The sequence below is a fragment of the Archocentrus centrarchus genome, chromosome 21 (assembly GCF_007364275.1).
Source record: "Archocentrus centrarchus isolate MPI-CPG fArcCen1 chromosome 21, fArcCen1, whole genome shotgun sequence".
Lineage (NCBI taxonomy): Eukaryota > Metazoa > Chordata > Actinopteri > Cichliformes > Cichlidae > Archocentrus > Archocentrus centrarchus.
The window spans coordinates 14,812,966-14,828,380 of record NC_044366.1 but is presented as its reverse complement, the minus strand read 5'-3'; the positions used below and the strand labels follow the sequence as shown (position 1 = coordinate 14,828,380).

The following is a 15,415-nucleotide window of genomic DNA, read 5'->3' as shown; positions in this document are numbered from 1 at the left end:
AAATAATTTTAATTAAGACCAAATATCTAAAAACGCTGGCTTTCAATTCATTCCAAACTCTGGAAAAATGATTTAAAACGCTTTGGGCATTTAATAATTCTAATAAATATCAATATAAGTGCGTCCAAAACAAAGAAGATCCAAATTTGCTGGGGAAATTGTGAAACCACCAATATGTACAGTAGACTAAATTTCCACTATAACACCTATAACACCTAATATGATATGGCTAGGGTTTTCCGCCATGTATACTACAGTAGTTAATAAATAAAAAATAAAATAAAAAATAAAACGCCGAGACAAAAAATACCTCAGGTTTTACTGCGTTAGGCTACGTTTGAAGTTGCCTAGGTGACGGTGACGCCGCCATTCAAACCGCGCAGCATGGCATGTTGGGATACCTTCTCCATCATGGCGGGGCATCTACTTGGCTAACGACTACGGTTAGCATATTCAACGTCTTCTTATTTTCGGACAATTTGCAGTGATTTGGCATCTTCTATACGGGAAGTGCAGCCATCGAAGATTAACCGGGTAAGTGTGTACCACTGAACGGACCGTGTGTAGTGAAAGAGCGAACCAATTTGCTTTGTTAGACGAAGTAACAGCTAAGTGTTTAGCAAAGTAGCTAGCGAGCAATGCTATGGCTAGCGGTAATGTCCTCGCTCGAGAGCGAGCGGGCGGCGAGCCGCCGCTGAGGCCGCGGTGTACAAGCGATACGATTGGGTTTTACTGCGTTCATTTTGCTAGCTTTAAGCGTTTAGGTGGTAAGGAATAGTACTTTAACAAAATCATTGTTCTATAACGCAACCTGACATTAGCCAGCTACTACCAGCTGTAGTCCATCTGTAATGAATGTTAGCGGCGCAGGCCCTACAGCTGCTTATCTAACGTGTTAACGAACTGTCGCAGTTTAAAACTTCGTCCCCCTTGCTTTCGCCATCGTGGAGCTTTGGTCAACATGTGCAGGTTTGTATTTCGCGGTTATTTAAAACTGTGCATAATATGTCTGCTGTAGAAAAAGCTAACTTCACTCGTTTATTCAAGTAACTGAAACCTGAAATTTGTCCTCTGGTGTTAGCTTTAGCTTTGATAGAGAGCGTAACGTCCACTAAACGTGTTAGCTGTTTTACAACGTGTGGCACTTCGCGTGGTGTCGTTTTTGTTTTCAAAACTATTACTGAATCTATGCTGATTTATTTCTTAGCTAAAAGTTTGAAGTCGTGCAGTTCTGCTGTGTGTGAGGCTGGTTGATTGACAATGTTTGTGAACATCGGTGCTTCTCGCAGGTTATGTATCCATGCTGGCTGGTGATGGCTTTGTTAAAAGCTTTACCATTACAGGAAGACTTCTTCGTGAGTCAAGGGCAGAGTAATTACAAAAATATAGCTACAAATAAACTTGCGACTTGATCGTAAAACATTTCTAGGATAAATTGTCAGATGGGCACATAAGATGCCTGTCGATATTAGGTTTTGATTAAGGAAGCATTATTGGTTATATATGCGTGCCTAAATTATAATGAATATTTGTGAAATTTGTTTGCTTTAAAGTATTCAGTTTCATTGTTGTGTGGTAGACGTACAGTAAAGCTACCACTTCTGGTTATTTTATCCTACATGCATTATGATATCGGCTTACAGAACCTGTACTCCTTTGAGTAAGTGCTGGCAGACCATTTCTACCAATAATGTGTTAAAAGGCTGATATTTGCTCTTTGCAGCTTTATTATTTCAGGATAAATATCTGATAATGCTGTCTCTACACTGATTTGTTAGTGGATACTTAGTTATCCAACCAAATTCTTATGGATAGACCTTGTGTTGTATTATGGCTTTCCAGAAGTATTCCAGTTTTAATGTGGGATTTTACAAATCCACATTATACAATTATACAAATACGGGCAGATGGCCACTGGTTGGTCTGTTATTGTTTCATTGTAAAAAAAAAAAAAAACTCAAGTGATTCAAAGGTTTTGAATCTTTTGGTTGTTATAGCGGGAAGTTACTTTATTTTTTTTTTGGGAATCTTGTTGGATTTTAATGAACTAGGCTGGATCCTTGTTCAGAGATAAGAAGCTGTAGTTTGCTAGCAGAAAGTTTATTTTTGAATAATTTATTGCACTAAGACTTCAAAGTGTAATGTAAAAAAAATAATAATAATCACAGTTTATCTATCACAGTATGGATATATTATTTAAGAGGGGAAATATACCTGTTCAAACACTATGTTGATGTTTGTTCCTTTCTGTCTCTTTTTTTTTTTTTTTTTTTTTTTTTTTAGAAGAACATAGCAGCTGTAATCATGGTCCTGCTGATTACCTTGGGGCAGTTTTGTACCTTTGGTTAATTGCAGAGGCAAATAGAACAGCAGTCTGATAAAACACACTTGTAGGAAATCAATACCCATGTTAGGTGTTTAGAATATTTCTCCCACATTTAAAACAAAACGAGGGCACCAATGGTAAAGAGGTTTTAGAAAGTTTTCATCCTTATATGTAGCTTGAGGAAAATATTAGCAGACAGTGTAGGGGGATTACTTAAGTTTTTTACTGACGTGTGATGATGAAATCGATACTTATTCTTCTGTTGGCACTGCATCCTTTTGTTGTTCAAGCTGAATTACCTTTCTTTCTCTCCCTAGTGTTGAGTAAGGGAGCAGCACACAGTGACATTAAGAGGCCCTTTTACAGATCAGGACAACAGCATAATGGAGTCCACGGTGGACATTCCCTCATGTAGGAGATGCACAGCCACAAAGAAATCTGAATTTGTCTTGCTTTACCCATTTCTTTTTAGATTGTTTTTTACTTGTTTTCTCTCCAGGGATTTCTGTATTAAAGTGTTAGTTTGTGTTTCTGTATTATATAAATCCAGTTGTCATCTGGAATTTATTTGAATCACATGAACTTTGCAATAGGTTGGCATTTCTTTCTTTTTTTTTTTTTTCTTCCCTCCCCAGCTGCTTTTAATTTCTGTGAAACTCCATGCTGGACAGGTGTCCCTGTGCATGATTGTGGATGTCTTTAGAGCCTTCGCTTCAGGAGGAATAAACTGCAGTATTCAGTTTTCATTTGCCAGTTTCTCTCCTGTTGTGGTTTCAACTTATTGTTTCTGTTTTGCCATGTGCTCCTCTCTTTGTGTAAAGCCCTTTACTTCCCTGCACACATAGAAAGCCCAGTAATGAAAGAATAGCTTTATTGATGAATTGGTCTGTTTACAATTAATTAGTGAAATTAAAGTTTCCCTACAAATGGTAATCTATTCAGCATTAGGGCTGCAACTAACGACTATTTTGATAGTCGATTAGTCATCGACTATTGAAACGATTAGTCGACTAGTCGGATTATGAATTGCATAATTATGAAATGGCACTTATTTAGCTATCAGCTTTACATTTAGCATTAGGTTATTTAAAATGTGGTAGTAACACATACTTCATTCAAAACCTTAATCAGTTTGCTGCTGATATGACTAACGGTCCATTTTTCCAACAATAAAAAAAAATATATATAGTACTTTTTTGTCCCTGTAAAACAAAGTTTGCACAGTTTTACCAGTATCCCCCATCACTAAACGTGCGGCTGAATGCTATCCGATCTTTACCTCTGACGTCGTTTCTGGGTCCAAATGATTCTAAATAAACAGCAACGGTATAACCCAGGGGTCGGCAACTTGCGACTCCGGAGCCGTATGCGGCTCAGCCAGGCTTAATGTGCGGCTCTGCGGGTCGTGGAAGTAATTATCAGTATCCAGTTGAAGGGCATTTTGTTTTTCTCAGTTCGGTTTTTGTTGTAGTTTAAATTGGAACATTAGTGTGATCTTGTAATATTAAAATAAAATCATTTTACCTTATTTATTTTAGTTTCTCAATATATGCGTCACTCGCGTAACCTATACCGGCTTCCGGTAGCGGCTACCGGCTTCCGCTATTATTTGCGGCTTTTCCGTGTAAACCGGGTTCAAATGGCTCTTTCCGGATTACGGGTTGCCGACCCCTGGTATAACCAATGACTGGTCACTATTAAAGATGATTCTAACATACCTTATCAACTGCAGCTATTTCCGCTTCTCTTTTTATCATCAGTAAAATCACACCTGAGTGTGTTTTTTTTCGAGTTATAGCAACCAGGGACACAGCATTGCGACAACTTGATCACGTGACAGTTTGGACCAGGAAATGGAATTCTACGTCATCACTTAACAGCCGGATTGCGCATGTGTGAAGCTCGCCAGAGAAAGACGGACAGGAAGATGTCTCACTACGTAAAAAAAAAAAAAATCACCAGTAATAATAAACGACTGTTGTCGACAATTAAATTCGTCGTCGACTATTTTTATTGTCGACTATGTCGACTAATCGTTGCAGCCCTATTCAGCATGAGAGAATAACTCACTGGAAATACTGCTTGTTGTAAGGATAGACATGATTGTTGAATATTTGAATAGCGATTAATTTATTTAAAAATGGAATAGTGAGTTTTTTTTGTCTAAAGATATACATTTTTCCTGGTTTTAGAAGTGTTTTCTACGATGTAATTTTCTGCTAGTGCCAGATGATGGTGGTATTGATCTTACCGTTTGCCTACCACTAATAACAACAACCAGGCATCTGACTGGTTCAAACATGTTTACAGTGAGATTAGGGAAAACATGCAGAACCAAGTACAACTGCAGTTGTAAAAAAAAAAAAAAAATCTCTGATCCAAGAGGCTTCTTCGGTTCTAAAACCAGTGACAAAACAGTGATTTAGTTCTATTGGGAATGGTCTGGTTGCTTGGACTCAGGTTTTGCTGTTTATCTCACTCTGCTCATCCAGTCTACTACATGCTTGAAACTGTCTGAAGAAGGTTATTAATATGTTAGAATGAACATTCAGAGTTCCTGATGCCTCATTAAGTTTGACTAGCACTGGTGAGCACCATCTGGCTATTCCCAGAACCATGTGGAGAGAGGGTTAACCGTAACCCTCTCTCCACATGGTTCTGGTTTTCATCACATGCACTGCAGCCCTAAACTTTTTTCATACATTACGTAACAGAGGTACTTAGAGAACACATATGTCAGATTATACATTAAACAGGATATTCGGCCTGCCAGCTCCCTGTACAAAGTCTGTGTGATGTCCAATTACAACAGTGTGAGAATAATGCAGGTAATTGTTCAGTGTATTTACAGAGAGCGAGTGGCTGTCATGCTCCCGTCGGAGTGCTCTTGCTTAAACTAAACACCCCACCCCCACCCCAATAGTGACAGACTATTTCCAGTTGTGTGCTACACATGAAACAGGGCATCGTGCTCAACCTGATTCTCTGGACATTGTCAGGAATTTACATGTGAAAACAGCTTTTGTCCAGCAGAACCTAACATTTATGAGTTGTCTAAGGCTGCCATTTAATTTTATTTTTATGTGTCCATAGAAATGCTCATTCGAATGACTTCAGACAGAACATTGTAATGCTCACCAAATTAGTTAGATGCTGGTGCTAACCAGTGTCTATAAATTGTCCCATAAAAGTTTGTGCACAACATTGCACTGTAAACTAGATGAAGCCGCAAGCTCTAAGTTTTTTTTTGGGGGGGGGGGGGGTCTGTACATTTGCCAAAGACTTGTGTAATTTGAAATATTGTCGTCCCTGTGCAGGTGAGGATGAAGCACCCGAGAAAGATGACATAAATGCCAAGGAAGAGCTCGAGCCTCCCCACAAGAAAACAAGAAGCACAGAAAAACACAAGAGCAAGAAGAAGAAGAGGCGGAGGAAGGGCGAGAAGGAGAGCAGTTCAGAATCTGGTGCCGAGTCAGAAGTGGAGCCACCACCTCCACCGAGACCTGTCAGGACCACGAGAGCCAGGTCCGAACAATTTAAATTCAAAATTAAATGTAATGTTTTCTGAGACTCGATAAGTTGACATTATTTAATATTCAGAAGGGTTTTTTATGCATAGAGGAAGCAGTTGGTTAATCTGAATTTAATTTCCAAACAAAAGGCTTTGTTTATCAAATTTTCAGAAGTGGCAAAAAATGCGTAGATTCTGTCAAATATTGTAACTGACTCATTGCCTTTGCTGTAGATGGACAAATTCATGTTTACATTTATGTCACGCCTCAAAGGTCCCGTTTGGACCAGGGAAAACACTGTTGTTACGTGCGACATCAATGTATGGGTCCAGCCAACCATTCAGCCTAACTAACAAATATGTAATATAAAAGGCACACTCTAAAAAAAACTTTTGTGAATCCTTGGCAATGATTTCTCAGTAGATTCCTTAAGATATGGTTGGATCATCATGTTAGTCATAATTGTAGACGGAACAGACTAAACGACCACTTGCTAATGCTAATGGTTGTGGTGCTAGTAACCGTAACAATAGCAATCTGTTCTGGTTGCTAACTGCTAAATGCTCAGCAGTGCCGGATGATCAACCGCTGGCTAGCACCTTGGTAGTTGTTTTTTTTTTTTTTTGTTTGTTTGGTTTTTTTTTGGTTTTTTTAATTGATTGCAATTGCAAAATACATTTTTGCATTTTTATCCAAGGGAACATTGAATAAATCTCAGTCCATTGTTTTGGCGAAGAATATGTTTTAGAATTTTAAAAGGTCCCATATTACATAGGAAGATTGTCTTAGAAAATCACTAGGCCCCTTTTTGTCAGCGGTTGATTGCCTGGCGCTGTGCCATGCTGAGGTCGTATTGCGTGGGGCTGAGAATTTCACCACTTTGCTATCAGAACTCTTCCCTATCACTGCAATTAGCAAGCGGGTGCGCACACTGCCCCGTTGCGACTTTGTCACCAGATTTGGCCACTTCTTCCAGACCTTGCTTCAGACAACCCCCACCATCCCTTCCCAAATTAGCAATAGCAAGCTAATTTGGGAACACATACACACAGGCACCAGGCAGAAATTTTTTTTCTGGCTAGAATCCTGTTTGCTGACCTATACAAGGGTCTGAAACTTAAGCTGGGCAAACACTATATGAATTCCAAAGATTTTTGATAATCTGTTTTTAATGAGCAGTTTGAGAGGAGTCACATTTCATTAGCTACCTCAGCAAACAGTGGTCAGGTTCTTCTATAAACCCTATTGAAGAACAGACACACATGCACATTGTTTGCATCTTCCAAAAGTCTGTATCTAGATTTTTTTTTTCTTTTGTGTTACTATTCATGCGATCAATATAATTGCAAGTAATGCTTCCTGTCTCTTACAACACTTGTGAGATAGACATTTTGTCTGGATAAGCTTTATTAACTGAATTACATGCTTGCAATTAGTGTGACCTCCACATCACAGTCATTTAAACAGATCTGTACATCTGAGCATAAAAGTAGGCAGTTCTGCCTGTGGTGTAAAGCTGACTGACTTTTATTCTGAATCAACCCAGTGCACCACATCAATAAAATTGCACTGTCTGTGAAGCTTTCCCAAATTGACAGGGAAGCCAAATTGTGCTTTGTTTGTGTTTATATTTTTATACAGATTAATAAGGAAAAATGCTTTTTGTTCTTTAGTGCCAGACTGGCAAGCAGCTGCAGGAGTTGGAGACCATGGTGGGCTGAAGGAAGAAGGCAAAAGGGATGCAATTACAGGTGGGAGAAAGTTACACATGGCTATAATTAATGATTGTTTAGAAAGTAATGAATTAAGGCCTTTTATCTTTTTTTTTTTTTTTTTTTTTTTAAATCATGACTTCTTTCAGATCGTGTGGACATAGAGGGAGAGACAAAATCCAAAAAACAGAAAAGGCATGCTGCCAAAAAGAAGAAAAAAAAGAGGAAGAAAGATGAAAAACAGGAAAAGAAATCCCCTTCTCGTTCTCCATCTGAAAGCAGCTCTGCCTCAGGTTCTGAGTCTGAAGGTGAAGGAGGTAAAGCGGCTGTTGGTGGTAAATACACTCCAACTGCAGTGTCCGAACTCAAAGAACCAGTATCCAGATTGGTTCCAAAAGGCAAACGAGGGGAGGAGAAGGCACTTCCCATCCTTGAGCAGAAATCTGAATTGCTTGGAGTCAAAAAAGAAGAGATGTCAGATATGGATGTGTCTGCGACTGAGGCACAGGGCAGTAACATTAGTGAATCAGAGAAGGATATGAGATCACCCTCTGCAGGCCAGGAAGAGGTAATACAAACCGCAACAGTTATTAAAACAGAGGGCAATCAGGGAGATGGTACATTCAGTCATGCCCAGGAATTGCCTGATATCATCCCAAAACAGGAAGGTGCTGCTCAAAGAGATGACCCAGGATTGAAAGATCAGACAAATTCAGTTCAGATGGCAAAGGTCAAGGAGGATAATTCATCCAATTCTCCTTCTCCTTCCCCTTCCAGTGGCCTAGACATAAAGAAGTCTGAGTTGGGTCCAAGTCGCTCACCATCACCTAGTCCCAGCAGGCAGGAGTCTCTTAGTCAGACAACATTATTCATGAAAGAACGGTCAAGATCCCATTCCAGGTCAACCTCAAAGGGTAAACGGTCTACAAGTCCCCTAAAGCCTCAGCAGCCCCCTCGTTCTCTGTCCCGGTCTCAAACCCCTAAATCTCAGACGAAGTCGCTCTCTCCACCCCGCAAGTCTCCGAAGAGAGTAAGCCGTCGGTCCCGATCTACCTCTCACTCCGTCACCCCCAAGAAGAAGGTGTCAAAGTCTCCAAGGAAGTCCAGGTCTCCCAAACGGCGGAGGAGTTCCTTGTCTGTTTCCCCAAAGCGACGGCGTGCTTCTCCATCTCCCAAAAGAAAGGTATCGCGATCCCCTAAACGTGCCAGACGTAGGTCACCATCTCTGTCTCGGTCTCCAAGGAGAGGTCGAAGGTCAAAGTCCCGTTCCCGTGGAGGCCCGCGGCGCTCCAGGACTCGCTCACCTAGACGAGGGGGTGGAGTTGGCAGACGTTCACTGTCACGTTCAATCACTAGACCCCGCCGCTCCCACTCTAGATCCAGACGTCCCCTTGGCCGCTCCAGATCCCGGTCACTGGCACGGCGTACCGGAGGCAGGCGCTCCAGGAGTCGATCTTTGTCTCGACGCAGGCGATCACCACTCCCCAGATCCCGTCGTTCACGATCTCGGTCGGTCCGCAGGAGCAGACGTACTCGATCACGTTCTGTTGTAGTGCTTAAGCGCAATCGTCGCTCCAGATCCAGGAGTCCCCGCAAACGAACCAAATCCAGGACCCCTCCTTCTAGACGGCGGTCTAAATCCCGTTCACCAGTCAGAAGGCGCTCTCGTTCCCCTGCCAAGAGAAACCGTTCACCACTAAGGTCTAGTAGACGGTCCAGGTCTCGCTCATTGTCTCGAAGGCACCGGTCAAAGTCACATTCACCGCAGCCTATCAAAAGGAGGTCCAAATCTCCTAGGAAGAGTGGAAGAAGATCAAAGTCTAAATCAGAGTCAGCAGGCTGCAGATCTAGGTCTGAATCAAGTGATGGGCTTTCTGACAGTTCATCCCCAGCTAGATCCACATCTCCATCCCCAGTTAAAGAGAAAAAGGCTTCCTTGCTTAAGGTTGCTGGGGAAAATGGAGGACTTGCAACTACAGAAGGTGAGACCTTTTCCCCTCAAAATATTTAAGTAATCTATGATAACCTAATTATATTTTCTTCCCAAAATTTATGTCTATACACAGGTGTCCTAATTCATATGTTGCCCCCTACTCCAGTAATTTAACAATTGGCCAATGATTGAATGATTGGTTTTGTTTGTTAATGTCCATGTTTTCATGGCATGTCATTTAATGTGTATATTGCAGGTGCTTGGAAGCCTGTACTCTCAGCAGCTACTTCCAGCTCTCAAATTGGGAACGCTTCAGAAAAATCGCAGGATCAGCTTGTTAATCGAACAAGCTCAGATTCTCCTCAAAGGGAGGGGGATGCTTCCAGGTCCAGGTCTGTTTCTCAAGAGCCTGGCACTGGCACGGAGGGGTCAGATTGTTCGGAAGGTTCAGATGAAGAAGAGGAATCTCCAGTTAAAACCGGGTCTAAAAGCCAGAGAGCTCCTCACGTTCACCATCTCCAGAAGTACAGAAGAAGCAGCTTTCTGTGTCACGCTCACCAGGGGATCGCAGGAAACTTTCTCGTTCAACTTCCTCACCACGGCGTTCAGCCTCAAAGTCTACATCCAGAAAAAAACTGTCCAGGTTTGTTCTGTGGTATTATATCTGCAATAGTCAACATTAAACAAAGAAATAAGAAACGGGAAATCTCTACTTCCTGCTTGTTCTTTAACTGTTATCCTACTGCTGGACTGTGTACAGTTATTTATCAGATTTATCATTGACCTTTCCTCAGGTCCAAATCACCAGTCAGGAAAAGAGAATCTGTCTCTCCATCAGAAAGGAAGAAGAGGCGGTCCAAATCACGGAGTCCTGCCCGACGGCGGAGATCACGGTCACGCTCTGCTACACGACGCAAGCGCTCACGGTCCAAGTCACGAACCAAAATGCGCCGGTCCAAGTCCCGTTCTCCAACCCGTAGGAGGAGATCTTGTTCACGTTCAGCAAATCCCAGAGGAAGAAGGAAGTCCACAGAAAGGAATAAGCGATCTAAGAGTCGCTCCACTGGCCGCAGAAAAAGGTCCAGATCAGGAGATAGAAGCAGGCGATCCCGATCTCGTTCAGCTGATCGTAGACGCAGGTCAAGGTCAAGAGGTCGAGGGAGGCGCCCGGTATTTCGCAGTCGGTCTTTTGACAGACGAGATAGGTGGAAGAGGGAACCCAGCCACTCTCCAGTTCTCATCCTCCGCAAACAACGCCGCTCAGGGTCCCGGACAAGACGCAGCACCAGCAAGACTCCTCCACGGCTCACTGATCTGGGTAAAATGTTCAGATTGTAATGACTGACAGTTATTTGTAACATTTTGACTTATTTTGATGTTATATTACTGAACATTCATGCAACACTTTTAACTTTATCGACGCTTCCTAATGCATTGCTCCTCTTTTCTGTCACCCTTGTTTCCTTAGATAAGGATCAGTTGCTTGAGATAGCCAAGGCTAATGCTGCTGCCATGTGTGCTAAGGCCGGGGTTCCCATTCCTGAGAGTCTTCGACCAAAAGCCATCCTCCAGCTCCCTCTGCCTACTCCATCCCCTTCCCCAATCTCCTTACCTTTACCTTTGCCTCTTCCAATGGGCATGGGAATGCCCAACATGCCTAATATGCCCAACATGGGTCCAATGGGGTTACCCAATATTCCGGGAATACCCAGCATGTCAAACATCACCATGAGTGCAGCTGTGGCAAGTATGACAGCTGCTACTATGACGGCTGCCTTGACCAACATGGGTGCCCTGGCAGCCATGCCTCCCCTTGCCCCACTTCCGACGATTACTAACAAGCCTCCCCCGTGCCTTGTCCCACCAACACCTTCTCTTAACCTGGACCACATCGAGGAAGCCAAGAGGAAGGTCACTCAGCAGGCTAACATACATACCATCAAGGAGCTTACTGAGGTAACTGTGTTTTTGATTTAGATTTTGAGAGTGATGTTCAATTTTGTCAGTGGGACTGTAATATTAAAATGTTGAAGTAGAATTTGTTTTTTTTAATAGTTCTAGCCTTTATCACATTTAGCTTTTATTTGAGTAGGTTTGTGTCAGTATTGAAGGAATAGTGTGTGTGATTTAGTCATCTAAAACAAAACACAGTAAGTGCAGGTAGAAGTGCCTACAAAATGTTTATCTAACAGCTTTGTGTTAAAATGTTATTTATGCTCCAGAGGACTCTCATGTGACTCAAAGTTCAGTTGTATTGAGGCAACGGTTTCTGTCACTATGCAAGAAAGAATAGGATTTCTTAGGACACCAATACTGAAATATACTCTTCAGATTAAATGCTAAGTTTTAAGTGAAGGCACTTTTATAAAGGGGTTATTATTAAATGAAATCCAGAAAGTTTGATACGTTTTAATATCGGTTGAGGTGTCAGGTGGCATTGCAATTCATAGGAAGAGGAGTAAGCCCAATATATTACAATGTTATGTTTTAAAATGATATTCAATTGGATACAGCGTCTACTTTCAACTGTGTCAAGATGCTAGTTTTAAATGTTGATTGTCTACAAGCCATCTCAACCCAGGGAAAATCTTTTGAAAGAACTATTCCTTTAATTTGCCATGTTTTCCTTCAATTTGTCCCCAGTGTTGTCCACTGTTTTGAACCCCACAGCTGTGGGGGTTCAAATGTGTAAATACATTTATGTAATGGTCCATGTCTGTAAGGTCTGGGCTGTACTTGTGTATACTATTCTGTACAATGTAACTGATGGATTTTTTTTTTTTTTTTTTTTTTTCTTTTTTTTTTTTTGTAGAAGTGTAAGATGATTGCAAATAGCAAGGAGGAGATGGCCACTGCTAAACCCCATGTCTCTGATGATGAAAGCTAACCCCCTAAAACCCTCAAGGTAAAACTTCATGTCTTTATTCTTTGATTTCTTCATCACTCTGCACCTTTGTCCTTATATTAGTTGAATAAATTGTATATCATTCTGCTATGGGTACCTCATTCTGCTGTATGTAGAGTGCTTTAAGGAGCTCAATGATTAATGCTTTTTTTAAATTGAATATCACTAACCCATATGAAAGTTGCTATTCAAATAAAGTAGTTATAACCCATCAAATGCTACAATAAGCAAACACTGAACTGTGTGCTGCCAGTGTAAAACATGTAAAGTGTCCATATTGTCTATTAAGAAAGCTGTATTCATTATTCCAAGGAATGATTGGTGAACCCTTTGTCCATAATTATGACTGATGAAGAACAGATCCCATTTATAAGTAATCAATTAAAAAAGCTTGGCAATTCCTAAGGGTTCAGAGTTTGTTTTTTGTTTTGTTTTTTTAAACCATAATTTACTTAAATATTTAAAGCCAGCAGATTTCAGCTTTAAAAACTGCACAAAGTAACCCTGTCATTCTTCTTTCTCCTTTTAATGTAATACGAAGGGTACAGTTGAAAATATCAAACAATTTTACTTTTGTTTAGGTCAAAAAGTACCTTCGTCTCCAAAGTGGTGAAGAACTCCAAAGATATTGTTTATGTTTATGCAAAGCTTTTGGCACAAAGTGTTGCATTAGCCTGGAAAACCATGCTGCCTTTAGCCTAGCTCTTATCTTATCCTATCATACTATGGCTGGTGGACAACAACTTGTGCACTGCCAAAACGCCCTGAGTGGAGCTCTCGCTCTAATTTTAGTACTAATTTAGAACACAAGCATGTTGACATTAGTAGACTCATTACAGTTTAGACTCACAGGGTACACTAACCTGAGGACAGTTCATCCCAAACCAAACAATTGAGATCAAATATTTTTATGCATAGACATTTTGTCTGCAATTAATCAAGCTAGACAAAATTTCATACAAATTTTGACCCTTTGTCTTTGTCTGCACACAGCCGCTCCCCCAAAGGACTGAAGGAAAATGAAAATATTTTTTTCTTTTTTTTTTTTGTTCTTTTTTTTATGAGAGGACTTCTCTCTGTTAGCCAGATGACTTGACTGAGTGGAGGAGCCACTCTAGTTCTCACATTCACAATGTAGGAGTACCAGCCACTGCCCCACTCTGCTCCCCAGTCTTTCTGTTTGTCCAAGTGAGATACAACCAGACTTCCACCTGCGATACCACTGAGAAACTGGGCACTCTGGGGTGTGCAACAGTTGTATGACTGTACTTTGTGTGTGTGTGTGTGTTTGTATATAGTGACTTTTACCACCAACACCTCAGTGTTGCTGCTGATGCAAGCAGTCACTGTTGTAAAGACTGAAGAGGAAACAAACCAAACTTAGTGGTGCAAGTGTTTTTGTAAACCATCTTCAAAATTCTCTACATTTGTTTTACTTTACCTGCGTTCTTAAAGATTGTGTTCAGTGGAGATTGTTTCCTTGTTCTGCTGTATTGCCCTGAGTTATCTCTAGTCCCTGATTTTATAAATAATGCAAATTAAGTTAGAGATAGTAGATTCTCAATGTAATATGTTTTAATAAGCTTGGATCTCCAGGATGAGAGAGAGTGACCACAGGTTGTGAATCCTGAAACAAGCCAGAGACATTTGAATATATAGGCTTCAAAAAAAAAAAAAAAAAAAAAAAATGAGCGCTTGAATTCTGGTAATGGGGAAAAAAAAAATTTTTTTCATTTCACTAAACATGAATAATTCTGTTAGTACTGCCCTGGGTGTGAGTTCTTCCCCCCCACCCCCTGTTTTTATAGCACCAAGCTGATCTTTGATTCTGTCTTAGTCTTTCATTTGGGCTTTGTTGGGATGTTTTGAACATGTTTTGCTTCGGTTTTTTAATGGAGGGTTCATTTTCCCACCAATATCACAACAAGTGTCATTTGTCAGGCATGTCAGGTAGTGCAGATTGATGGCTGTCTTAGAAGTATGGACCTTCAGCAGTACTTAAAAGACAAGTGGTGACTATCTCAAATTTAGATCACAGGTAGGAACGGTTGAGAAGGGAGGAAAAAAAAAAGAAAAATATTTATGGAGGTTTGTAGTTTACACATTTAAATGTCAGTTGTTTGTATTTGAGGGCCTTTTAAAAACAAAAAACAAAAAAAAACAAAACTTTTTTTTTGAGGCCCACATGGTTGTCAGTAGTGTGAAAGCTATGGTTTCCTTGTACTGAGCTGTGGCTAGCACATGGCTTATACTGTATAATTTTGAGTTGAAGATGTTGTAAGGTTTGTCACTGTTTAATGTTTTTGTGTACATAAAGACAATCAGGTTATTTGTCTCAAGCTATGTTTTGAAGAAAGAACTATAGCCACATGAAATGTACACATCTTGTCCTCAGGTGGCAGATATGAGTGAATTGATATAGAGAACAGTGCATTGTGCAAACATGAAACACCCAACAAGCCCTTTTGATTTAATTTCAATACATTTAATATCTGCTTTTCATGTAAATGCTATTACATTAGCCTGTATTATGTGTGCTGGGAGAACATGTTTTGAATTCATGAATTCATTTGTCCCTAACTGAAGAACAAAGACAAACTTGGTGCTTTTGGGAAAACTGACAGGGACAAGCTTTTTTTTTTTTTTTTTCTCCTTTTGGTTTTTACAAAAATCTTGCACTCATAATTCATTTCTTTTCATTAGAGAGAGGAATTTCTGAATCCATCTGGCTTTGTCTTCCTCCCATGCCCAGGGCTGTTTAACTGTGGGAGAATATCTGCGAGGGTTTTAACAATGCTTACTTGGTTGAGTTGATCCCTGAGGTTGCTATTTTAATGAAAGAAAAAGGAGATAATGCATTTTAGGTTTTTTTTTTTTTTTTGTCATTTGAATATTACATCGCTTGCTTTGTACATAAATGTGTTGATGATTATTAAAAACCTCAATGATATGTATTTTGTGATCTCCTGTCCTTTGTTCACTGTAGTCATTTTTATGGAGAGCTTAAATTTCAAATTAAATCATTTT

General features: G+C 40.4%; 1 protein-coding gene across 1 annotated transcript; it reads left to right on the top strand.

Annotated features, from left to right (window-relative positions):
- The first annotated feature begins 5,546 nt into the window (after positions 1 to 5,546).
- Positions 5,547 to 14,549, top strand: LOC115800678 (serine/arginine repetitive matrix protein 2-like). The gene is given in 10 exon segments (XM_030758168.1): positions 5,547 to 5,810; positions 5,812 to 5,851; positions 7,512 to 7,589; positions 7,700 to 9,532; positions 9,740 to 9,984; positions 9,987 to 10,126; positions 10,278 to 10,801; positions 10,952 to 11,439; positions 12,296 to 12,388; positions 13,382 to 14,549. Coding segments are annotated over 9 exon segments (3,687 nt in total). The 3' UTR covers positions 12,371 to 12,388; positions 13,382 to 14,549.
- Positions 14,550 to 15,415: the final 866 nt, after the last annotated feature.